Consider the following 26,841-nt stretch of genomic DNA (forward strand, 5'->3'; position numbering starts at 1 on the left):
ATTTATCTACAACCATTTAGTTATAACGTTTTTACATCACTATTTTTTTAGTATTTCAGTTACGTTATGAGACTCATAACACAACTAGTGGTGTTATGAATCTATAATGCAACTATAAATAGTTTTTATAATAATGAAAAACTACGAACATCTAAATGTATTAACTTTTCCGGCAATAATGATTCCGTGGCACGTACTACGGGAGCTTCTACATCTGAAGTGAGACTTTCGGAATCGCTCATCGTAATTTTTAAAATGATTTTTTTGGGCAAAAAGTGCTCGCGTTTACTTGACAGGGCAAACTGACTTTTCAGAAAAAAATGTGACAAATGTCATAGCTAAAGGTGTGAAAGGTGGGCGACTAATAAACGAAAATTAAAACAGCATTTTCTTATTTTTCGGTTGTAAATAAAACGTTGTACATGACACGTGCGTTTAAACATGATTACACCACTCGTGTGATTAGAACGACTCGATCTACGACCTCGTCGTTCTAATCGTTCACACTCGTTGTAATCATGTTCATAAACACACTTGTACTGTAAATAACTATTAAAAAATAACTTCTTAAATCACCGTTCTCAGAACTACGTTCTGTCGCTGGCGACACTGACATTCCCAACAACCAATGAGAGCTGTGCTAAATTTAAAATTGACAGCTGTTTGAATTTTGTACACAACTCATTGGCATTGGAATGTATACAGGTTGTTAATTTGTTTATTACTCGCGGCAAGAGCTTTAAGGTTGAAATATGGCAACCTCGGCCCGCTTGTCGAGAGACGACGCGATGGGACGAGTCGGACTTAGCTTAGTAGAGTAGGCAGTGTTGCTATTCTGTTCCCCAATAAGTAACCGTCCAGTTAACAATCTGTATAGCGTCGGATTAAGTGGTTATGTAATAAATACTTTGCATTTTTGAAGTGAAGCTTCTTTACGCACGCTGGGAGTAAAAATTCAAGGCCGTGACATAACACAGGACAGAAGAGGAAGTGTTAAGGACAGCCTACGGCTTAGAAAAAATCGCCCGATTTAAATAAAATTTGGAATGTCGGTAGATTAGACCGAGGCCAACTTGACCGTGTACGACACGTATCACTGTGACAGTTTTGACGTAAGAAACGTCAACAGTTGATCGCGACCAAATTTGGTGGGTAGGTTCTTTTTTTTTCATAACAAGGGGCCGTCCTCTACCGGAAACACTGCGACCTGTAAGGCCTATTGTGTTTGTCCCCCTTCTATATCTGCATCCATTCTCCTATCCCTGTGCCCTGCACTAGCTTATGCCGGATAGGATGGGAGCATAGTTCCTCCGGTTCTAGCCTAGCTTTCCCAAATAAAAAGTGTCGCTTGCAATCCAGAGCCTCGCAATGACATATTATGTGCTCCGCTGTTTCAGGATCTTTATCGCAGAGTCTGCAGCAAAGACTTCCTTGATACAGGTTGAGCTTGTTCAGGTAACACTTGACAGTCATGTGTCCTGTCAAGAGGCCTGTTGTAATCCGCACTTTATTCCTGCTAAGCATTAGCAGTTCTTTTGCGGTTTTAGAGTTAGGTCCTTGGATAAAAGCCTTGCTGTGCCTGGGCCTCTGTCTGTTTCTCCAATGGACATTGTGCTTTTCCCTCATCTAGAGTTTTAGTGCACTACGGGCCATACATTTGGGTATTCCCAGTACTGGCTCTGGACCAAGATAGGATGCCGATGATCTTTGCCTAGCTAGCTCAACGGCTTTTTCGTTGCCTTGAATGCCGCTGTGGCCCGGCACCCAGAATAATTTAATTCTGTTTCTTCGTGCCAGAGGTCCCAGTTCACCCAGGCATTCCCTGACGAGTCTCGAAGATACCTTTGGGTTCATAAGCGCCCCAAGTGCCGCCTGACTGTCTGAGCATATATTGATGAGCTTACCTGAATAAGCTCTTCTATTGTTTTCTCTCACACATTGTAGAATGGCGAAGATTTCTGTCTGGAATACGGTTGAGTGTTTATCCCCAAGGAAAAGGATAAGCTTGCCCTTGGTTTTTCCCCATATACTCCAGCTCCTGTTCCTTCAGCGCTCTTTGACCCGTCTGTATACCAGGTTAGTCCATCCTGAAGGAATGTTATATCTATCCACATTTCTCGATCCATTTTGTTCACCTCGAATGGTTTGTGGTAGTGATAAAGAGGGGTCATTTGGTCCGATCTCATTTGGAGTAGAGATCCTCCGATAGAATCTGTGAAATTTGTGAATTAACTAGTATTAAGAAAGAAGACGTTATCTCGACATTGCAGAACTTAAATTTAATTAATTATTATAAAGGCCAGTACATTATTACATTGAGTAAAGAAATAATGCAGCAGCATTATAAAGCCATACAGGGTAGGTCGATTAGAATCGATTCTAAGGCGCTCCATTGGACTCCAAAGGACTGGGGTAAAAGGGCAAAGTGGTAGTGTTAATTGTGTTCATAAAAGGACTGACGTGAATCGTTAATTGTGATTTATGTTTAAGAATTTAAATAAATATCTTCAAGTTGATTAAGTGTTTAATTTATATCCTAATACTTAGTAGTAGTGATAAAGAGGGGTCATTTGGTCCGATCTCATTTGGAGTAGAGATCCTCCGATAGAATCTCCCATCTTTGTCTCCTGTTTCTGTCCTATTTCCCAGAGACAAGACACTTGGGTAGGCTCTTAGATTAAGAATAAAAAGGTAGCCTATGTGAGCAACGGTGCACACGGTCCTAAACTGTAAAGTTGGATACGACGTTTCGTTTACATCTTGATCAGGGTGGGACTAAGGATTTGATATTGAAGAAAAATGTGGGTCGATTTCGGCGTAATTGGGGACGGACTACAGGATGACGCCCTCGACGTTTCGAACTGATGTCTCTAAATGGACGAAATCATCAGGATTTTTCTTAATTAAGGGTCGATTGGAACCAAACTCGGCACGTGGATAGATGCACTCAAATGGAGTACTCAGACGGACAGACTGTCATTTTAATACAAATCTTGTGATAGCGGTCAAATTGTTTATTAATAATTAATTAATTTACTTCTATTTAATAGCTGTTAGTAAGAAGTTTCACTTCAAATATGCGCACATAGTGCACACAATTTTTTTCTTTCCGACTTACAAGATCGCCACAGCTCTTCATCTCAATAAATAAAACTACGTTATGGTTTAACTAGGGCATTTATTCACTACCTTTCAATATATCTACATGTGATAATCACTTCAATTTAAAATATATTCTGTTTATACATAGAGAACCATTACCTCAAGATTAAGATACACTTTTCCTAGAACAGTAATCCAGTAGCATAATGAAATAAACACAGCATTAATAAAAAGTAGTTTTTATTTCAACAAAATTCACAACAATTCTTTGTAAAAACAAAGAAACAATTCAAAAACTGTTCAGTTTTTCATAATAAATAATTCTTATATACAAATGTTCATAAAATTGCTTCGATTTTCAAAGATTTACAGATAATTTAAATATACAGCTTGTCGTTCATTTCTTAAGAAGTATCAAAAATGGTAAAACAATAAAGATCCAAGAATGGAAAATTAAAATGGAACAAGGAAAGGTACCGAGGATGTATTCTCCTACTTATTTATATACACGCTCGTATTCCTCTGTACATACATACATACATAAAAAAATAAGATAAATAATTTCACATTATAGAGCACAAACCAGTCAATTCGTTACCTTTCTTGACCGCGGGCATTTTCTTCAACTTAACCTCTTTCAACGAGGGCTTAAAATGCACAATTTCCGGTTCTTCCACAACGGCGTCGCTCTTGGCAACGTTCGATTCGAGTTCACTATTAACACTAGGCTCACTAGACTCTTTAGGAGTTATCACAGGCAGAGATTTTGAAATGTTTATTTTGATCCTGGCGCCGCTAGCGATGGTGGTGGGCGTGACCAAAGGCGCGCTGGACAGTTCCACGTTGCCGTCCATCGACGAGATCATTTGGGGGTGTGACGTCACCGGTTCGGCCTGGATCGGTGTTGCCGGTTCGGGTTCAGATGACTCTTTATCGGCGGTAAGGTTGGAGGTGTTCGTGATGTCGCTGGAGTCTAACGGTGTTGTCTGAATATCATCTAAAAATTGTTAAAAATATATATAAGTGATTAGGAAGATCTGGTCAATACAGCCACAATTCCATTATTAGTGCAGACGTTATTTTGACATTTACGTTTTAAGCTTGATTTTCATGCATCCGTTGTCCGACGATACGTTGATACGATATTAATTTTATTGGTAGAATTTAAAGACTTTGATTGGTTAGAAAATAACGCAGTTTTTAAATTTATTGCATTTTCATGCTGCGTTTATCGGATATACGTTGGTGTAATTTTATTTTTTCGTTACCATAACGATTTTGCTATTTTACTTATATTTTTATTAAGGTTAGGTTAAATTTGTCAAAACGTCCGTTATCGTATGAAGGGGTGCATTGACGGGTTGAAGTAAAATATTTACGGATGAAAAGTGACGCGAAAACGCTATGACCAATCAGAGCACCGTCGCCGGACCATCGTATCAACGTATAACGGATGCATGAAAATCAAGCTTTAGTAATAAGCGAGACTTGGTCTTGCTTTTTGTGCAAGACCAATACCGACTGTGCAAGACTGAGGCAAGACCAAAGTCATCATGTAAGACTTTTGCGGTCTTGTATGTTTTTAATTTTTTAATTTACATTTCATTTCTCTTACTATAAGCGATACCAATTAAACTTTTAGTTACGTAATTGAGGGCGCCAGGAACTCAGGTTGTAGCTTTGCTGTAAAAAATGTCAAGTTGCCACATATATTTATTTCCTGACGTTGTCGTTCGTTTTGACACTTTAGCATTGTAATACGAGTTTTTGCTTTAAATTGTGTCGTGATACTTTAAGCTTAAATTTTTTTACTAGTCGATGTTGTTCTTTTAACAACCACTTTTAGTGCGAAGTATACAAGATAGCTTAAAGCAAGTTGCAAAAATCTCATCACAATCTTATTAGAATACTTTGAACGGGAAAGCGGTAGTAATGGCCCTTTATGTATGTCCCTTAAGTGCTGTTAAGGAGGTGAGTTTTGTTGATGTAAATAATAACTGTTTATATATTTATAATTAATTTATTTTTGTTTCCTAAAATATTTTGATTAAAAGAAAATATGTAAAAGTGGGCAACGCCGTGCCAGTTAAGCTTAATCACGTGACTAAAAGTTTATTTGGTATGATCTATACTTTTTCATTTTTCTTTACTTACCCCTCACCCCTATATTTTTTGAAATAAAAAAGTTAAAAGAAATAAAAAAAATCCTTCAAAACAATTGCCAATAAATATGTAATTTATGGTAGCATTCAACAATAGTCTCACTGACATAAAACAAGTACAGTGGCGCAACTAGAGGGGGCTAGGTATTACTCAGCCCCCCAGCTTCAAAATTTACCCCCACTGATGATTGGTGCAGGTCGTTTAAAATTGGTTTTAACCTCAAATCAATATTATCTTTTAAGGGAGCTGAGCCCCCCTAATAGTCAGAGATTATCGGTCATGGCCGAGGCTGCTCACGATCGTCAAATTAGCTTATTTTTGAGCGTATAGCTCCACCTATTGATGCGTGGATGAATGAAATACTCGTCCGAAATTGATCCGATCATATCTGATCCATATATGATCTGATTGAATCACGAAGGGGATTTCCCGGACGGCTGAAGAATCGCCTTCGTATTTCTATGTACAATAATCGAAATATTAGATGTTAGTGTCTTATTAATGTAAGTTATAAATTTAACAGAATGAAACCAGCAGCTTATGCATTAACAACTATCTAGAAAGAATATGATGAAACGCTGCATAATTTGGAAGGATGCAATGCTGAAAAATTACTTTTTTAGCCTATAACATTTACGAAGATAGTAATTTTGTAATTTCATAATATTAAATCCCAATAAAACCGTTTCTGCATGAAAATAACGTTTTTATTACATTATTATAAGATGCTTTTTCATATAATAAACTATTGAATAAATATTACATTGTGTCTCGGCCTCGTTCTCGGCCCATACTAAAAATCCAGATTCGGTTGGATCTTAGTGTCTAGTTGCGGCCTGAACAAGTATAAAATATTTTTTGTCGAAAATTACTTTATTATTTGAGTCACTCATATTTTTTTAAACCATTTAAATAAATAAATATTGCAAATAGTGCTTTCACGACTTTTGAAAAAAAAGTAATATATATATAGGATCCTATATCTCCTACATAGCAAAAAAGTAATGCTGATTCAATATACAGGGTGATATGAATTTTAATTAAAGCTTCATTCAGAACCTCGCAATTAGTGGAATAAATTACTGGTTTCAAATACACTTTATACTTTTTAGTTTACAATCATTCACAATGTCTAAATTGTGCATTTTAACCCGATCAAACAATCGGAGGTTGACTATGTACTGTAAAAACCAACTGAGATAGAGAAGGCGACATTGCCACGTCTCAAATTTGCGCCTATCTACTTAGTTTGATTTGCAGAAAAGATGACTTTAAAACCTTCACCGGATATCAATAAATCTCAATTTCTTAATTAAATTAATACTTTATTTTTAAAGAAGCATACTATTAAAGGACATGTTTACTGTTTAATGTGCTGAAACGTCTAGAACTATTGGCAACGTCGCTGCTAGTCTTCCAGAATGAAATGAGCCGTCCGTCCCACCACCCCTCGCGACGGCCCTTGGTCCGTTATAGCGTACTACGTTTAGCTTACGGTGTGTTTGAAGTCGGAATCAAGTCCGAAGTGAACTTTTCAGTGTTTTCAGTAGTTTTTGCTTTTGTTTAACGTACTTTTGAATCTGCGAATTTTCAATATGGTACGACAGTGTCAAATGTGTGGAAAAATAAGCTCAAATTACCCGAATTTGTCTTTTCACAGGTAGGTATTGTTTCCGCCGCGCCGTAATCGCCGTACATAGGCGTCCCACAAGGGAGCCTCTCACAATTAAAATAATTTCTAATTAAATTTGTTGAATTTTGAGCTATTAAAACAAGAACGTAGTAGCCGGTAATTGAATTATAATTCGTCTCAATTACTACTTAACTATTGTAGATCATAACAAATTTGAATATAAACGTTGCATTTGAAACTTTATTATAAGCCAGAAAGCGACATTTTTTTTCTTAAAATTGCGTCATATTTTGGTCATTATATACGATATTCTAAAGGAATTTTGCTCAACAAATAAACAAAGGTGTTTACTCGCCCTTTTTACATTTTATTGCATTATTATATCTGCCCCTTCGGCCTCGTTTAAACAATTTTTACCACCGTACAAATACCTCTTCCTAGAGTTATTTGTACGGTGTGTTTACCTTTTTTTTAGAATGGGACGAACTGTAAATAATTCTAAGGCTACTAGTTTTATACATACCTATATACAGAGTGACCCAGGCCTCCAAAAAAGCTTTTTACCTATTACGTTTTAGGTTTGTAATTTTTATTTCAATTTTTTACATAAGATGGGGGCCATTGTAACGCACATTTTCAAAATATTTTTGTCAGCATACAGGGTGATTCTCGGGGTGATTCAAACCGCAATACATATGCTTAATACAGTTCATGAAGATTGGGACATTTAATTAAAATTTGATTGTCTGATGAAGCTACCTTTAAAAGTAATGGATTTGTAAATAAACGTAATATTCATTATTATGCGACAGAAATCCCATACTGTAGCACACAGATTTGATACTTTTAATGATAAATGCCTTCTATTGAGAGACTAAAAGGTAATTGCCTCGTATCAGAGCCATCATAATACAAGAAGAAGACCGAAAGTCAAATCTTGTCTTATATTTTCAAAAAAACACAATTTTCTCATTAAATATTGATTTTAGGTATAGGAAGTTATTAATAATACAAGATTAAACAACTATTACATAGTACTTTACAGGAAGCTATCGATTGCGAACTAACTAAATCGTTACTAATTACTAATTTTAAAAGTTCTTTTAAGATCAAAAAGGTAAAACTAAAACCTAAATTATCATTTGAGATTAAACGGGAAGTTCTAAATAATGTTGCCTATTCTAAACAAGAAAAATGTATTTATAAGTTTTATAACATCTCTAATTAAATTTGGACGAAAATAATATTTTTGTTTGCTGTAGGTAATTTTCTCAGGGAAAATACGTAAATAAAAATGACTTTTTAAGTAAAAAAAAGTCAAAAGGACAAGTTATTCCAAAAAAGGACTGTCCTTTTCAAAAAGGGCAGGTGGCAACCCTAGGTATTTCTGGAATGGAAATTTAATGGCAAATCTACAACTTTAGTTTGAAAATATGTTCCGGCCCCCTATGTTTACAAAAATGTCTAAAATGTGCTTTACCATTGCCTCCATATAAAAAAATTGAAAGAAAAGTCACCAACCGCAAACCTAATATTGAACTGTTTCGAAGCCTGAGTCACCCTGTAAATATTCAAAAGTAACTGAAACTTTATATAGAATTAACTGAAAGTTTAAATTGAAAATCGACGTTGGAGCGATTTTCGAAAACTACCTACTAACGTTTCAACATAAGTATATGTGGGATATTAATTATATTATTATATTAGACCTTATAACAAAACTCATCTGACGAAAAAGTGTTAATGTAGTATATTAATATGGAGTAAACATTTTACTAATTACTTTACTTTTACTTTACTAATTAAATTCGTTCCAAAAAACGATACGCCACTGGCCATTAGAACAATCCAAATGCGCCTAGTTGCCGGGGTCGGAAATTTTAGACTTCTCTGTCTCTTCTGTCCTTGTTTGACACATTGGAATGTTTGATACACTACCAACGAGTATTTATGAATGAGATGTTCGGTCTATATTTATAATGTCTTTGGTTGTATCCATAGAGAAAGCCTAATATTTACCTTATAAAACGAATAAACTTTTGATTTCTAAGTAGAATTTCTCTTGACAGATGACAATCAAAAGCCAAAATGACATTCTTCGCAAATTTTGAAGTATAATTAGTGAAAAAGTTAACAGTTTGATACATTTTTCCACTAATTGAAGATTTCTACCACTAATTTTGACGTTGTGAATGCTTACATTGATATTAGAGGAACAAACTTCTACGCTAATTGAAACTACTAATTTATTCCACTAATTTTGAGGTTCTGAATGAAGCTCAAGAGTTTAATAAAATAATTAGGACAAAGAAGTGAACTTACCTTCGTCCATAGGTTCGCTTTTGATTTTGATTTGCCCGACTTTGTTCAAACTGACGAATCCTTCGCCGACATCAACGAACCCGTCATCGTCCACGTGTTTTTCTTTTTTCGTTCGAACCGGCTGACTGAAAGCTTCTTTATTGGCAGTTGCGACATCGTCATCGTCGTCGTCGTCAACGACAATCTTAATAGGGGCCACTTCGTTTAATATAACGTCATCGTCATCCTCGTCCTCAACAAGGGCGTCTTCTTTGGGTACATCTATAATTAATTGAAATATGTATAAGACAGTATACAAGGTGTTCCTTAATGACATGCTAATATATGTCCTAAACATCTTAACTTTTCAGATAGAGGGTTGTAAAATTTTCTATTTTTTTCAAAATATTTTTGTTGGTACGTTTGATACACGTCTCCCATGCATCAAAATACTTATGTTAATATACAAAAAAAATGTTTTATTTCTTAATTTCCTTCTAGCCGATGCAGAAATGATTGCCAAACAACAGTCACCACATCATATTTTTAACATTTTACCCCGAAATAAACTGACTGTAATTTTTTTAAGCAAAAACCATGCGTCGGACGAAAAAAATCAAGAGAAAAAAAATGTTTAGAAATGAATGCAGATTTTGAAAATAATTTGTATTTTAAGAGATGTCAGTGGTGTACCACTTTTTTCTCCAAAAATATTCAATGTAAAACCCGTATGGACGGCACTGGTTGAAATAAATAAAATTCTTTGTACACCAAAAAAGGTATTTTGTTGCATAGAAGACGTGTATTAAGTTTCATAAAGATATTAGAAAAACTAGCCCAAGAATCACGCCCTTAAATTTTAGCATGTCATTAAGGAACACCCCGTATATTTTTAAATCGCAAATCGCATTTTCCGATGCACGTCATGAATCATCGAAATTGACACTAAAGCTTATAAACTTGACTAAATAAAATTTTGGCAAAAATGTTTAAATTTGTTGTATAACTTAAGATACCAAGCAGCTCTTTATTTTACGTTATAGAGCAAATTATTGTAACAGATATTTTATATAGATTAAAGCTGCAAAAATTAGTTTAAAGCGATTTTTATTATCGCCATATTGGTCACATTGCGCTGCGATCAGCAACGTTATCGTTTAATATTTGATAATTATCCTAATGTCAGCCATTATTTTATATAATATTGTGCTGTTGTTTAATCTTTGGGAGTAATTTTCGTTTTTTGGTGATTTTCCTAAGTCTTTTTTTTTAATTGTACTTTTAAGTACCAACAGTTCTTTTAAGAACTAAATTTTCAAGTTTTTGTATTGCATTTCTTGAAATTGTGTTTTGAAAATATGCCGAAGCATTTAAACAGTCGAAGTAAAGTGCTTTTAGCTTTCCTGATAAACTATTTTGAACGAGAACGTGACAATAAGGGTCCTTTATTACCCTTTATTGCAGTCAGAGAAGTAAGTTTGATTGGTAGGCATATTATACCACTTTCAAAGTTATTTATACTTCTTTCGATTTGTAGCCAGTAGTTGCTGCCTTAAGTTTAAATATTTTTACTGCGAGTGTCAGTGACTACTATTAATAAATAAATTAATTACTAAAATATTAATTATTAAATTAAAAATAAAACGTAAAAATCTTTAGAAAATTTTATAATAAATATATTGTTTCCCAATTTTATATTAAGATTCATCTCATAAATCCATCACAATCTGGCAGCGTTGTCGCCATCTCTTGTCACTCAAAGTTATCACGTGCATCGGAAATTATTTTGCGATTACTTTAAAAATGAAATCATGAAAAAATGTTTTAATCCGATTTTAATGTTATCGGATTTTTTAAAGTTGATATAAAGCTTTAATCTATTTATTCTAAAAATATATTATTACCTTCTTTACTCTTCTCGTCATCTAGTGTTTTTGATTCATCACTTTCCTCAAGAGACACAACTTCATTGGGAGTTCTAGGTTCGTATACTTCATCCTCATCATCGTCGTCGTCCAGAATGATTTCCAGGCCGGGAATTAGTTTGTTTTGGGCAGGTAAAGAGCCGTCTTCAAGCTTGCTTTCCTCTAAGGTCGACTCCAAAATAGATTGCTAATTAAAAATAAATAAAAGATCCCTTTCATGAATGTAGCTTAAGTTTTTACAAATATTCTATTATTTATATTATAATATAATCTTTTAATATTCTGTTAATTTTCTACAATACGTAGTTCTTAATTTTTGTATGTTGTGTTTATGTTATTTTTGAAAAAAAGAACATGTATAAAAAGTTTAAAATAATGTAGACAACTAAGGATGTCGATGTCGATAATCAAAAACAAAATAGAAGGTGTCTCCATAAGAAAAAAGAAACACGCCCATGAATTGCTCTGTCAAAAAGAAAATCGGAATATTTGCATTTTTCCAGAAATTTTAAAAAACTCTTTCATGCCACGTGAAATTTCTTAAGTCTTATGACGTTGCCATCTCCTCTGTTATCCAAATTCTATACTAAGGGCTGGTAAAGGTTAGTATTGGGTCGAGATTTCCGTATGTAAGAGTGCAATGCGTTTATAATGTGCTGAACAAAAAAAGAACAGTAAAAACGTTGCCAAACGTATGAAATAAACCGAGAAAATGTGCACATTGCTAAGGGGGTATAGCAGATTCGTCGCGGTCGAACCAATCAGTACCATATCAATTCTAAGAAATTTTAAGTACCCATGCATCTTGTACATCATGCGTTCAGTTTCACGATTTAATTACGTCTCGTGATACTTTATTTGTTTATTTATTAAAGAGTCTATAACGAGTTTAATTTTTAAGTGCAAGTTAGAAACACTGGCACTTTTGGTAAAAATAAGTGGAATTCAGTTGATGTTCGACACGGGTCGCGCTATTAGAACTCTGAATTCAAAAATCGATATCTCGAAATCCATTAGAAATAATTGATTGTAGTTTTTTTTCAAAAGTTTTCTCAATATTTCTGCTATATTTTCTTCGCAGACAGTATGTGAAAATCTTTATAAATGAAAAAAATTACACGATTGCTGAAAATTGCAATGCACTGAAAATAAATGGATGTTTTTTTTTAAATTTTGAATGAAAAAAAAAACAAGCCTATCGAATTTTTCTTATTTAAACATCTTGTAAAAGATCCGAATTTCAAAATAAAAAAAAAGTTTCAATATCTAAAGTAGTTCTTGAGTTATCGCATGTTATGTGTTAAAAAGTTGAGTTTTTAAATTATCGCGATTACTGACGGTTTTTCGTTATAAACAAAATGGACACCCTTACGATATCCTTATAATTCCATTTCAGATGCTCAGAAACATATCTAATGATTTTATCTAGTTATCTTAAATAAAAGTCTTAAAAATAAACGGTTTGCGATCGTGATATTACTTTACTTGACAGAGAAAGGCGTACCGGAGAAATGTAGCAACGCCACAACAGCACATTGTCGTATTTCTCTCACTCCGACTTAATAAGATCCCTATGTGATTTACTTCCACACATGTAAATACCGACCCAAAAGTAAGAGTTGCCAGCACGGTATATTTGTTTCTATAAGCAAAATTCTAGAAAAACATACTGTATTTACATTTTAACACACACTAATACATTTTTACAGTTATTTTCAACTAACCTGAAAAAATAATTCTTAACATTTTTGCCGATTCTCTTATCGCTACTTATTAAGAGATTTTCAAAAGAAAAAAAAAACGTATAGAACACATACCTGATAATCTTCATAACAAACCGGATGGTAAGTTTGGTTATCAATTTTTATCGCATTCTTCAAATGCCATTCTTCCTTTTCTTCATTGAAGAACTGCTCAAATGCGTCCCTAAAAATTATAATTAAGTTAAAATAACTTACATTTCGAAACTGCTTTTAAATTAACTTACCTGCACACTTGGCACATTTCGTCAGTACTTCCAGGATCGGCTGGTACTGTTGGTATTTCCACCTCTTCCTCATTTTCTTCAGCCACCTCAGCTTGCTGCTGCTGCTGCTGATCAAAATAGTTCTTTTCTGAAATAGAATCAAATTGGTAATTATCCATTATAAGGTTTCGTTACTAATCATTACCTCTTTCCTCTAGATCTTCGATCTCTTCATAGTTCTTCCAATCCGTCAAAGAGTAGTACCATCTTCGACTACTGGCAACCCTGGCATTCTTTTTACCCTTCCTGTTCTGCCTGAAATGCCAATCCAAATGCTGGCTGTACAGCATACTGGCTTCCGGAGGAAACCTCATTCCACAACTCGAACATTGCATGCCTGAATACAACATCGCATACAGCGCTGCCTGTCGGATTTTCAACGTTTCAGGCCTTGCAAAGGTCACAGGTTTCAATACGTCAACTACGGTCCTTCTGGTTGGTTTTATAATACTGTTCTTCTCGGTTGGCGTATATTCTGGAATGGTAGGTACAACACTATTTGTAGTTCCATTACTGTTGAACCCTATGTTGTTGCTCTGAGGTACATTACTTTGGGTTTCTCTGGTTTTGACGAAACCTGAGGCGACTAGTTTTTCGAAAAGATCGTTGATGTTGATCGGTGGGATTTGGGGTGTTGGAGGCTGTTGAGGTTGAGTACCGTCCTGGGTTTGGGTACCGTCTATGCCGGGTATTTCGACTTGGTAGCTGCCGGAACTCGGTGTGGCGGGTGTTAGAGAGGTAGATAGAACGTTAGAGATAACGTCGAAATTATCTATAAAGTATGTTATTAGATTAAGTTTATTAATAAGAGCAAACTTTTCTTAATGAAAAGATTATACAGGGACCTGCAACAGTGTCAGGGCATCTCTGGGTTGTATAATATGCTCATAGAAATTTCATGGATGTGGATTTTTTAAATGGAACTGCAGGTTATTGTATTTTTGGGTTCCTTCCTAATTACATAATCGTATATTTTTATTGAATTTGTTTTATAGTTTCTGAGAAATAAATTGATTAATAAAAAATATATTTTGTACCGTTTTTTTAAATATCAAGAACTACAAATTAACATCCTGAAATCAAAACAACGTTAGGAATACCGGATGCGTCTTAAAAGTGACTCACCACTATAAGTTTTTTTATTTTTTCAGTTAAAAAAACGAGATTTGGTATGTTAGTATATGACATAAATTAGGATTGTATTGACGTATTCAATTGTTTTCGGTCACTACCTGTTTCACCGGAAATGACTACAACTTTTGATTTTTAAATGACACTCTCGGTATTTTTTATTTTATTCGATAGAAAATAACACTCTGAACACATATCATATGTGAACTTTTGACATTTTCGCATATGGTTTATTTGAAATAATAACTTGCGGTTCGTAACGAAGATTTGATTCAAAATGCCAAGTGTGTGGTATCAAATTATTCGTAAAAAAATGCTTTTTCCAAATATGCTAATGAGCCACCCTTATTCCATTCGAAAAAATTGAGATTTGATTAAAAATTGAATTTTAAAATACGATTTTTTATTAAGTGAGAATGTCAAAAGTTGACATATGATATGTCATTCTATGAATGTACATATATGTCATTCTATTCTTAGAATGTCATTTTCTATCGAACAGAGTAAAAAAATACTGAGGGTGCCATTTAAAAATCAAAAGTTGTAGTCATTTCCGGTGAAACAGGGAGTGGCCAAAAACAATTGAATATGTCAATCAATCATTTTCAATTGTCATATACTATCATACCAAATCTCGTTTTTTATCTGAAAAAATAAAAGTTATAGGGGTGGGCCACTTTTGAGGTAGTAAAGACCTAACGTTGTTTTGATTTCAGAGCCCTAATTTTTATTTTAAATATTATATAAATAATGCTGCAAAATTACTTTATTTGCTTAATTATTTATCTGGATCAAAACAAATCTAATAACACAGGATTCTGTAGAGTGATTTGGATTGGTTTGGTTTGGTTTGAATCCAAGAATGCTGAAAGAAACCAAAAATGCTAAAATATACAATATATTCCATTTAAAAAAACACCCTCGTCCAATCACATTTTCATAAGTCACCCAGTGAAAATATTTTCCTAAAAAAATACCTCCTAGTACATAATTTAGGTATGGACACACTGTAACAGAGCCCCTGTATATTTTTGTTTATATACCTCTAAAACATGTCAATCCAAATAAGTTTTTTCACAATTAAATAATAATATCAGTAAAAAATGTGGAAAAATATTACCAAATTCATACTCACTTAGAGACGGTTGCAATATATTACTGAAGAAGTTGGGCGAATTACTCCTATTATCCGGCGACAGGGAGCCTGTCATCGGCCTGGAAACCAACTCCGACGACCCAACAGGCTCCTCCCCTCCGGCCACCAACGTCACGTGACCAGGCTCCTCCCTCCTAGGACTCACACCGTTCTCCCCCTCCATATCCCTGATCCGCACCGACCCAGGCTTCACTCCTTTGGGCAACACTGAAAACCTGATAAAATGCTTTTTACCGTTGACAGTAAAGGGTTTAGGAAGACCACCAAATTCAACGTTAAAAGGAACATCATTTATTAAAACTCTTTTCAACGAATCTACAAATTTTAACGTGCTGGGAACGCCGTCGATAGCAAATTTTTGCACTTTGCCGTCGAGAAACACGGGCACGATGATCTTAGCGTTGATGATGAGGTTGATCTTGCCCACGACTAGGTCCGTCCGTTTCACTTCGCCGATTTTGACTTGGGGCGGCGGTCCTTCGAGCTTCACGCTGAGATTGATTCCGCCGACGGTGACGTTGATGGGGTTTCCCCCGAAGAAGCACTCGAAGCCCACGTCGTTGATAAAGATTTCCCGACTTGGGACACCTAGTTTCACCATGAATGTATATCCGTTAATAAGGCACTCTTTATAACCCTCTCCAAAAGACAAAAGGTACGTTTCCTGGTTGTTGAAGGAAACATGTCGCACGCCGGTTTGAAAAGATATCTCCCGGGGATCGTCCCAATTCAAGAAAATCACGGCGGTATCATTATATATCCTTATATCCCTCGGCACGCCGTCTATACTCAAAGTCTTGATTTCTTCCTGCAGTACTGTGAACTCTTGTAAAGCTCCGTCTTGTCCGGGACTTCTAGATGCTTCATCATCGGCCATGACAGGAGCACCATAGTCTGGACCTTGAGGCCAATGAGGCGCACCCATAGCATTCCTCCAGTTGGGTTGTTGGTGCAACCACGGTCTGATAGGAGGTCTTGGTTGAAGACCCGCTTGAGGCATAACTCCTCTGCCTCGACCTCTCCACTGCATCATCCCTCTAAACGGAGGTCGAAGAGCTCTAGGATAAAACTGTACTGGTTGAGGCACGATATTATCTTCTTCCGGGGGAATTACAGGCATTTGGGACACACTAAATCTCTCATCTTTATCATTAAACGCCGTAAGGCCTCGATTTTCGAGTAGCAGGTTTCTGTTGTCTTTATCTTTGGGTGGTTCTTCCACGTCATCGCCGTCAAATGATAGCTCATCGTCACTGATTGGCTGTAACGACATGTTATGGCTGGATTCCTCGTTATCTTTCTCCTGGGCTTCCCGTAGTTTATTCTTTTCGATCTGCATGAAGATCTTGTTCAAGAATTGTTTTTCTTGTTCTTTAGTCATGTGGCCTGACTTGATAACCTTCTCTTCCTCGGGCGAGATCATAATTTTGCTCTTCATACTCGGCGACAGGCTTTTTCGCAAATCTAAGTCTTCCATAGATTCCCCGAGGAGTTTCTTTTTGTTAACTGAAAAGAAATCAAGTTATAGAAGAAAAAAAAAATAATTAAAAAGAAAATACATACATGACTTTGATAGTACTTTTTCGCGATTGGTGGCGTTTGCTAGTTTGGCCCGAATAGCATCTAGGTCGGGTTTTTGAGATTTCTGATTCAGCTGTTCAGTTTCTTTCGCTGATATTATGGGAGGAGGAGGCGTAGGAGGTCGTTCGGCAGTTTTGTTTTCCGCAGTTACAGGTAATTGCCTCAAATCCGTGTCCTCGTTACCGAATAGCCTAAAAATATAAATAAATCAATGAATAGAGTAATTAGATATTATGTGCGAGGGGAACTGCAAAACTCATCAGTTTTTCTGTGAAATACTTACATATCAAAACTTTTACTTTTCTTTGATGGTTGATCAGCAGGTTCGATTGAAGAACGTTTTTTGCTTATAGCTGGAGGTAGCTGCCTTAGATCGACATCCATTGGTTTTAGTGCCTCTGTAAATATAATATTAATAAATAAATATGATACAAATTTTCTTGAATGCAGTTTCTTCAGAAACCCATATTTATTTCGTGCATTAAATCCTGTGATTGGTATTTCTTTTTTCAATACCATTAAACCTAAATCCCCGTCTACCGGGTGCGTCTCAAAAGTGGCTCACCCCTATAACTTTTATTTTTTCAGATAAAAAACGAGATTTGGCATGATAGTATATGACAATTGATAATGATTGATTGACATATTCAATTGTTTTCGGTCACTTCCTGTTTCACCGGAAATGACTACAACTTTTTATTTTTAAATGGCACTCTCGGTATTTTATTACTTTATTTGATAGAAAATGACACTCTGATATAGAAATATAGAATAACATATCTTATGTCAACTTTTGACATTCTTGAACATGGCTTATTTTAAATTGCAACATGCGATTCATAACGCAATTTGACTCGAAATACCAAGTGTATGGTATCAAATTATTCGTTAAAAAATGCTTTTTTCCAAATATGCTAATGAGCCACCCTCGTTCCATTTGAAAAAATTGAAATATGATTAAAAATACGATGTAGGCATCTTTTAACCGGCCAGGACAAGACACTAAAAATATTAGACTATCAAATCTATTTTTCCCAGGCTTCCTGATTAACAATTAGTGTTTGTAACACAGCCATGGCACAAATTGAAATTTAAAATACAATTTTGATAAAAATAAAGCAAAAATGTCAAAAGTTAACATATGATATGTCATTATATTCAGAGTGTAATTTTCTGCCTCAATATTTAAAAATTAAAAGTTGTCATCATTTCCGGTGAAACAGGAAATGACCGAAAACAATTGAATACGTCAATCAATCCTAATTTATGTCACATACTAACATACCAAATCTCTTTTTCAAAGTTCAAATCAAGGATTTTTATCGGAAAAAATAAAAAAGTTATAGGGGTGAGCCACTTTTGAGACGCAATCGGTATACATAACATTTTACCTGTGAGGTAAAACGGATGAAAATGCGTATACACTGGAAGTTTTATCTGGGGTTTTATCAATTATAGCATTGTGTTTGGTGTAGTTGAAAAGAAAATCCTGAAATTTTACTACAGAATTGTATTTTTGTACAGCGTAGGCAAAATGACATTTATGGTGAAACTAGGGTTTCCATAAAGGCTTTTGGAAGTTCCGGACAACTAAACTCAGAAATCCGGACATCGAAAAAGAAACTATAAATTTATTAATGAACTGACATATGAATAAGAATATAATGAATAGGACACAAATAATAGCCCCGGAATCAATAAAATATAAACCAAAAAAACATTCACTTTCCAGGAGTGCACCAAAAGCGAAAAATTTGAGCGCCAAAGTATAGAAATGGGTACTTTCGGACATTCGTCGGTTAAGTAGACCTGTAGCATCGTCGAGACTAAAATATTCAACAATGTAACTGAGAACTTAATTCAACTGTAACTGGTAAAATATTTTACCAAGTTAAATTGTTTTTGGGGTCAGCTTTCCCGGACGCTTTTCCAAATCCGGGCTGGACTGTCCCGGACATTTTAAAAATCCGGACCTATGGAAACCCTAGGTGAAACTGAATGATCCCAGCAGTTCTCTAAACGGTCTTCCATCTTAATTCAATTCAAAACGGACATTTTTTTTCGTCTACACAAGGTTTTACTTGAAACATTTTGACTGAACGGGTAAGACTGACAGGTAAAACACTACGTGTAGACGGGGCTTAAAGTATGTTTGTAAAATCTGACCCATTCTGTAGAAAAAATCTTTTGTATCAGTGGTAATAACAGAAAAGAAAAACAATAATTTAAACATAATCTCATAGAACCTTAATCTTTTGTCATACCTGGTGGTTGATCTGTAGCTGTTTCACTCTGTTGAACCCTCTGAGAATCGTTCACCGACGGCAATGTCCTCAAATCTTGGTCCTGCTGCAACACCGGACTCTCTGGCAAATTTCTCCTTATATAGTTACGATTTCTCGACGTTTTGACACTTTTAAAAGTAGAACCGTCGTCAGAATTTTTACTACTAAACGTACCATTATCGTTTTTAGACAATTTCCCCCGTTTGTTTACAGCAGAAGAAGCGTCTTCCGATTTATCGCGTTTTTTGTTCTTGTTCGAACCTGACCTAACCTTACTTTTAGTCGGCGAATCTAGACTACTCGAACTTGAACTAGAGAAACTTGCGCTAGAATTAGACTTAACCGGCGAACGGTCAGCTTTCTGACTATTCTCGTTATTTTTAACTGGTTCGGGATTAGTCGTAGGGGGTGCTTGGTAGGATTTCGGGGATGTTTTGGATTTTTTGTCGGTTTTGTTTGAGAGACGAGGATCTTTATGAATATCTCTTACACCTTGTTTACTGGTTAGATTTTTATTGTTTTCAAATAGGGAAGATTTTTGTGATGATGGTATAGTAGTAGTAGGTGCGGCTGACGGTTCCGGCTCTGCCTTTTGGAGGTCCTGTTGTTGTTGCTGTTGTTGTTGTAACATGCGCTGTTGCCGTAGTAGACGGGGATCCCTGATTGGTTTCGCCGTGGCCAGTGACGGGTTTACGGGGTTTATTCGGGGTTGAGAGGCGTTTTGTAACCGTTGGTTCATCATAGAATTACCCTGAAACAAAAATATCACAATGACACTTATTTTATTCTCTACAGGGTGTTCCAAAAAGGTTCGCAATAAATGGAATTTTTCTATTGAGTTATTGAACGAAAACTTATGCGGAATTTCTTCAGCATACTCAGTAACAAAAATAGCAATTTTGCAATAATTTTACACAGGCAATAAGTGAGGCTAGGTAACAAAATATCGATAAATGTCAAAAAAAAGAAAAAAATTGTTCAGAATTTGGTCAATAAACCTCTGTCACAAATTTAATTTATATAGGCTTTCAAAGAAATTAATTTTATTTACAGAACAATCAACAAAAAATATTGTTCGATTCACTAATCCTCTGGTGAATATAAAAAAAATATATCTGTGCATTTATAAAACTTGGTACAGAGGTGTATATCAAATTGTGAGTAACTTTTTTCCTTAACTTCATTCAATATTTTATCATCTAACCCCATTTTTTAAATTAACAAAACATACTAATTTAAAAGAAATAAAATATGAATCTCAAAAAATTTCTGAACAAAAAATTTAGCGTACTAAAAAGTCTTGACATCCAATATATAAAATAATCAAAAGGGCTTCAAAGTGAATAATTTAAAATAGACACTTACCAAAGGTGCTTTTGTTTTGGGCACCATATCAGGAATCAATTGTTTGGCGACTTCCGGTTTTAAAAGTATATTCTGTAAAACAAATAACCCAGTATTAAAAGATATTCATAGTAAAAATTACAAACTCATAAAAATAAAACTTAGAAATAAAACTTATGTTCTAAAATTAAACCAAACAATTTTTAACGTACCGTACTGACTGGCGGAGCTCCAGTTTTCATTTGTTCTTGCAGTTTGACCTGCGTTTGTAACACCTCCAGTTCGAGCGTCTTTCTTTGAAGTTCCAAAAGCTCCTTCTTTTTTTGAATAAGCTGCTCTTGCATTAGCAACGTTTCTCTATCCGGTGACGGCATCCCGGGTTTCAGCATCAAATCTGATGTCACGTCGTTAGCTGATTTCGGTTTAGCAGGGGTATTCTATAAAATAAATATGGCAAAATGATTTGTGATCCCAAAACATAACTGTAAAAGAGGGATGAGAGATTTCTGATGATATTTTTTTCCTCTTAATGTCCATATAGGCTTAGTGCATTTAATTATTTTGATTTTAAAAATTCCGACCGTAGCACTCGATACGGCAGAAATCAGAAGTTTTCGGCTCTGTAATCCACGCAGTTCCGATGTTGATAGCATTGAAATAATATTAAAATCTTGGCTTTGTCATAATATTTCAGTATTTTAGTTTTTACTAGAGCAGTTATTGAAACTATAAAACACTCATGTACTAAGTGTGTGTGATGTAACGCTGTTTCGGGTAGTAAAAATTAAGTGAAAAGGAACCCGAACTGGACGTCGCGATGTGCTGTAAAGGTGCGTCTACACCGGCCGCGCCGCGCCGCGCAAATCATTTTTTTTTAATATATACTTTTGTGAGCGCTAAGAAAAAACACTTCAAAAGTACATGTTAAAAAAATGTTTTGAGCGTCGCGGCCGGCGAGAACGCACCTTGACAATTTCAAATGTTAATAAAAGTGCTGAAAATATGTTAACACTAAAAGAGGGCGTAATTACGTGCTTGTTGGGTGCAATAACATTCAATAACTCGACTTTCCCGGATATTCAGCTCTCTCAAAACAAAATTTTATAGCTTCACATCAATTTGATCAAAAGCAAAATTGGATTCAAGCAGTTCGACAAAACAAGTGAGCCAAAGCAATTTTAAAATCGTATTTACTTCTGTCTTTGATGTTTGTATATATAAATAATGGTTTACTCCGTCTTCTTACTCAATTTATAATAATAGATCTACCTACATGTGTTGTAAAGATCTGTGTTCTAAGATCATGTTTAATGCATCTATGACTACGTCAGTTAGTTTCAATGTAACCAATTGTGACTTACCCCTTTTAAAAACTTAGGATTCAAATGAATACTGTTCGCCGGTTGGGCAGTGACTGGCCAAGCAGGGTCGATCATGTTGATCTGGACATCTATCGCATACAGCTTTGTTTGGGGAAATACGTCATTCCATGTCTGCCGAAGCTTGAACATCTCCGATCTGGTTTTTTCATCCACCTTAGATAAAGACAAAAGAATTAACACTGCACTGTAATACGTGTAATATTTTGATCGTAAAATAAAATCAATAAAAATAATACTTACCACTTTAAATACGCTGGAAAAAGTCGTTACGATGTTCTGGCTAAATAAGCTGGTGTATCTTTGTCCTACGTTTTTCACTATGCAGTCGATTAGGTATAGAATTGGTAGTTTAACATCGGCTGAGACCTATATATGGAAAGAAAAGACCTACGCTGTAGTAGCGACTTTGTTTCAATTTCCTGTCAATATCTTTTTCATCAAAACTCAAGAGCACTAGTCATTATGAAGTGATTATGAAAAATTCTCTTTTTTTTTGCTTGAATGTCGTATAAACATGAATCGCCGTATTCTAAAAGGTAGATCCATCAATACCCAGACAGAAGAGTCCAATAACAACTTTGGAACAACAATTTCAACCAGCAAAGATTGGGGTTTCCATAAAATTGGAAATTCAAAACAGAGAATCCCAAAGAACAAACTACCAGAAGACATAATACTTTACTTTCAAGATCAAAAATCTTTCAACCTGCAAATCCATAGAAGTACACTGGGACTAATATTGTTTCATTTGTTGTTTTCTTGAAGTTTTTTCTTGTAGTATTTCAAATTCAAATTTCTTTATTAGACCCCATTAAGTTTTACAGAATAATATTAGTATTAATAAATGTGTGTCTAAAGGGATCGCACCGCGATTAAAAAACCGATACAATGGCACAAAGTGCCAGAGTGGTGCGACCCCAAAGAACTATGTGAGACCAGACATATTGAACCCAAGTAAAGAACTCACCTTTTTAGTTGTTGGCACTGCCCTTTATAAAACACATTATTGCACACTATTCTTGAAAGTATTTAAACCAGTACATGCAAAAATATTCAATAAAATGAAAATACAAAAATTTAAATGCAAACTAAAAGGTACTAAAGTTCATCAAATAAATAATGATGTGTGAATTGTGAATAAAATATATATTTGTTTTTAAAATTAAGTTCTGATGATAAATTAGTACACTTTTAGAACACGGCAATTCATTTTATTGACAATGATATGATCAAAAAACCATTATATTTATTAAATTCACTTCAATATATAGTCAGAATATTGTAAAGCCAGTTCATTATTCATTTCCTTTCTTACATAAAATTTTAAATACAATAATTTTAGAGAATGTTGAGGTACACAGAACTTTGTTTTTCAGTATACACTTATTTTAAACCATTTGCTTTAAAGAATTTGATATAAAATATCAAAATATATAAATTTATGATCAGGTACACTGTACTAACAATTAAATATTCGGACAAACACAAATTTATTGTGAACTTAAATTTACACAAACGGAATTATATTTAAGAACTACATTAATTAAAATACATAATTTATAATGAGTATTTAAATAGTTTAGTATTTATAAACATTAAAATAAACTGTAGGCTAATAAATAAAGAAAAACATTGCACAATATCGTAACAACTAAATGTTCAAAGACTTTAAGAAATAACTACTTTAATATGGCGTTACATCGCTATGCGCTTTCACAACAGCAGCAGTCCTGTCTGGTTGTGCATTTAATGGTTTACATACGCCAGGGTAAAATTTTTGCCATAATTCACATAATAACATCGTTAAATGGACAACAGTTCGTTGGGGATCGTCACGCAATTTTTGTTTTGTTTTATGCCACAATGTCTCGGTAACATTAAGGTCTAAACTGTTCGAAGGCCACGAGAGGACTCTGATGTTACTGTCCCTAAACCATTTTTAGTACTGTTGAAATACATAATTATTATTGTCCTGGTAAAGGTCCTTTGCACTTGGCCCAAGACTATTTTTCAAAATTTCTTGATTTTTTGACACATCAATTGTGCCTTCTACCACCTCATACCTTCTTGGACCTATTTTGGACAGAGACCCTAAAAGCATAATGCCTTTAGGAAATTTCACTGTCCTTTTGAGGCAATCTTTCATGAGTCAAAATATCAAGATATTTTAAAAAACATTCTTGTAACAAGTGGGAGAGACCTTTACCATGCCTGGTGCATGCGTATGAGTAAAACTACTAAAAAATGGTTTAGGATGTTGACATCAAGGCCCTCTCATGGCTTTCACACACAGTCCAGACCTTAATGTTATCAAGACATTGTGGTATAAAATAAAAACAAAATTGTGTGACGAACTCTAACAAACCGGTACTCATTTGACGATGATATTAAGTGAATTATGGCAAATTTTTACCCTGGCGTATGTCAATCATTAATAAAAACAATGTTGACAGACTTGCAGTGGTTATAAAAGCCCATGCCGGTATAACGCCATATTAGAACAGTTAGTTCAATTTTTTTAACAATGCTTTTGTTATTTATTCTCCTATAGTTTGTTTAAATGTTTATAGAAACCAAACTATTTAAATACTCATTAGAAATGTTACATTTTAATATATTTCTAATATAGGTAGTTCTTAAATTAAGAAATTGTAGTTTATGGAAATGTAGATGTTTGACCGAACATTTAGTTGTTAGTGCTTGTATGTAGAAATACATGGGTAAGATGTTACTGAGTATTAAAGTTAACTAATTAAAATTGAAATGTTATATAACTGTAGTTTTAGGTATAGTCTAACAAAAATGTTATAGAAAATTTTACACAAAAATACACTAAAATTTAAAATATTTTAAATTATGTACCTACCTCAACATTTCCTAAAAATTCCTATTGTATTTAACGATTTTTTGTAATCCTGAGAAATGAGATGCACTTTGTTCTGTTGGTAATTCACTCTGTACACTTAAAACTCTGATGCAGAATATCTTTATATGTATTGTATTAGAATAACACTAAATTCAGACTGTTTTTGTAGTTCTTATGGTATTTGTCTAAGAAAAAATAGACTTAGGTGGTTGTCACTATATTAATATTACACTAGCCCAAGAATAAATAAAAGACAATTTTCTAAATTTACTTTATTAGTTACCATATAAATGACCCATTATATTACTTTGAATTGTAACTAATAATAAACATTTTAAATACTAACGATAAGCATATTAATATTCTGTTGAAAGAAATAACCTGAAAACACTAAAATGTAATAATCACACAAAGTTATAATAAAATAAACCACTGTAGCCATCTTCTAAATTACTAATAGATAATGCACACCATTTTTGGAAATAATTGGTCCAAGTTTTGTAGAACTAAAGAAATGGATTAGATATTGAAATAAATTAAAAAAATATGTAATGTAAAAATAACTGACTTACTTCAAAATATTTTATTGCAATATATTATATCACAAAAACTAGGAACTCTTAGTTAAATAATGAAAAAAAGCAGAACCAAAAAATTATACTTTGAATTGAAAATATTTAATAAAAAATTAAATTATATCTAAATTATTTAATTATCTGGTTCTGTGCAGGCTAAAATGCATTAGTGGCATTATAAGCCTACATATAACTTTTCTAAAGTAACATAAAAAATAACCTTAGACAGATGTTCTTCTATAGCTTCAACAATGACCCTGGCATTTGGCAAATTTTCGTCAGCAAGCATTGTCAACATATTAATGAGGGGCTTGCTATTGAAAGTTAAATCTGCCAAGCTTGAAGTGTATTCCGTCTTAATTTCCTCTGCGGTCGTCATTTTGCACTTTTATCACAGACACTACTTCCACAGAGAAGTCCACCAACAAACTGAAAGGAAATAATACAAATATAGAAACGGGTCAATCCATTTTCGAGGCTATGTTATAAAAACATTATGACAATATTGTCTATTTAGTCCAGGTAAGAATGCAAACAAAACTTCGGGGTTATTAATACCTGATAGTGATAAAAAATATTTCATAAACGACATGATCAACCCTAAATTAGGTTAATATAAAATTTTCTTTGTATTTCCCATCAAAACGCATATAAAGCAATAGGAACGTGTAAAGAAAGACTTTAAATTGTTATGTAGTCAATTTTAAACGTATAAAATTTCGAGCTTTTGATAATACGAACTTAATTAGCATGATAAATATTAACGTCATATGGAGTACAGAAAAACAATGGATTGCCTTTTTTGGGGAAACTTAGGCAATTAGAGTACTTACATGACTATCTTCGCAATTATTAATATCACACTATTATATCCATTTAGTCCATATTTTAATCGTATCTACACATTTTTCACGAATTTAAAGTCCACAACGAACTAATCATGCCACTCAATCTCAATATCTTACAAAATGGCGACTGGTTCGGGTTTAGAATGGCTCCGCTGGCGCTCGTGTCGGTAGATCATCCACAGATCATCGTGTCGGTAGTAGAGAGGGCAAAAAGCAAAAATATATTAAAAATATCGATATGTATATTAAAAATATATCGATATATTGATATAAACATTGTGTTCCAAAATTTAAAAAACAAAATACTTGTTATATCAATAAATATAACGAAGGAAACTCTATAAATGCTATATTTAAACTTTTCTTTGGCAGATAATACGTTAAAACATTACCATGGACAGAATATTATACAGATAAACCACTCTCTTTGTAAAATTCATATACAAGGATTCTACATACGGAGGCTATTGTACCAATTAGGTATGCAATTAAGTGTACAATATACAAAGGAATTATCACCATA

At 34.2% G+C, this 26,841-nt stretch overlaps 1 protein-coding gene across 2 annotated transcripts; it reads right to left on the reverse strand.

Annotated features, from left to right (window-relative positions):
* Positions 1–3,325: 3,325 nt before the first annotated feature.
* LOC115874602 lies at positions 3,326–26,475 on the reverse strand. Of its 2 annotated transcripts, none has more exons than XM_030889808.1 (16): positions 26,304–26,475; positions 25,691–25,899; positions 22,270–22,395; positions 22,009–22,182; positions 20,860–21,084; positions 20,669–20,740; positions 19,283–20,054; positions 17,302–17,416; positions 17,001–17,209; positions 15,417–16,943; positions 13,296–13,922; positions 13,112–13,238; positions 12,942–13,050; positions 11,104–11,296; positions 9,221–9,481; positions 3,326–4,099 (listed from the first exon to the last, which is right to left on the reverse strand). In XM_030889808.1, the coding sequence occupies exons 2-16, from the start codon at positions 25,847–25,849 to the stop codon at positions 3,666–3,668; spliced, it is 5,130 nt and encodes a 1,709-aa protein (XP_030745668.1). In that variant the 5' UTR covers positions 25,850–25,899; positions 26,304–26,475; the 3' UTR covers positions 3,326–3,665. The 2 variants fall into 2 exon arrangements, with proteins under 2 accessions (XP_030745668.1, XP_030745667.1); XM_030889807.1 differs by having other exon boundaries at positions 11,104–11,311; positions 26,304–26,474.
* Between the last annotated feature and the right edge of the window lie 366 nt (positions 26,476–26,841).

This window comes from Sitophilus oryzae, unplaced genomic scaffold, assembly GCF_002938485.1.
Source record: "Sitophilus oryzae breed Bouriz unplaced genomic scaffold, Soryzae_2.0 scaffold_1297_pilon_pilon, whole genome shotgun sequence".
NCBI classification, from domain to species: Eukaryota; Metazoa; Arthropoda; class Insecta; order Coleoptera; family Curculionidae; genus Sitophilus; species Sitophilus oryzae.

What these genes read in the sequence shown, in the direction of transcription:
- LOC115874602 (XM_030889807.1), bottom strand. Translation starts at nt 25,849, where the DNA reads ATGACGACCGCAGAGGAAATTAAGACGGAATACACTTCAAGCTTGGCA. An exon ending in AGCTACAGATCAACCACCAG is followed by an intron (nt 17,417 to 19,282) that starts GTATGACAAAAG and finishes TTATATTTACAG; the next exon opens with AGGCACTAAAACCAATGGAT. An exon ending in CGAAGATCTAGAGGAAAGAG is followed by an intron (nt 13,239 to 13,295) that starts GTAATGATTAGT and finishes ATTCTATTTCAG; the next exon opens with AAAAGAACTATTTTGATCAG.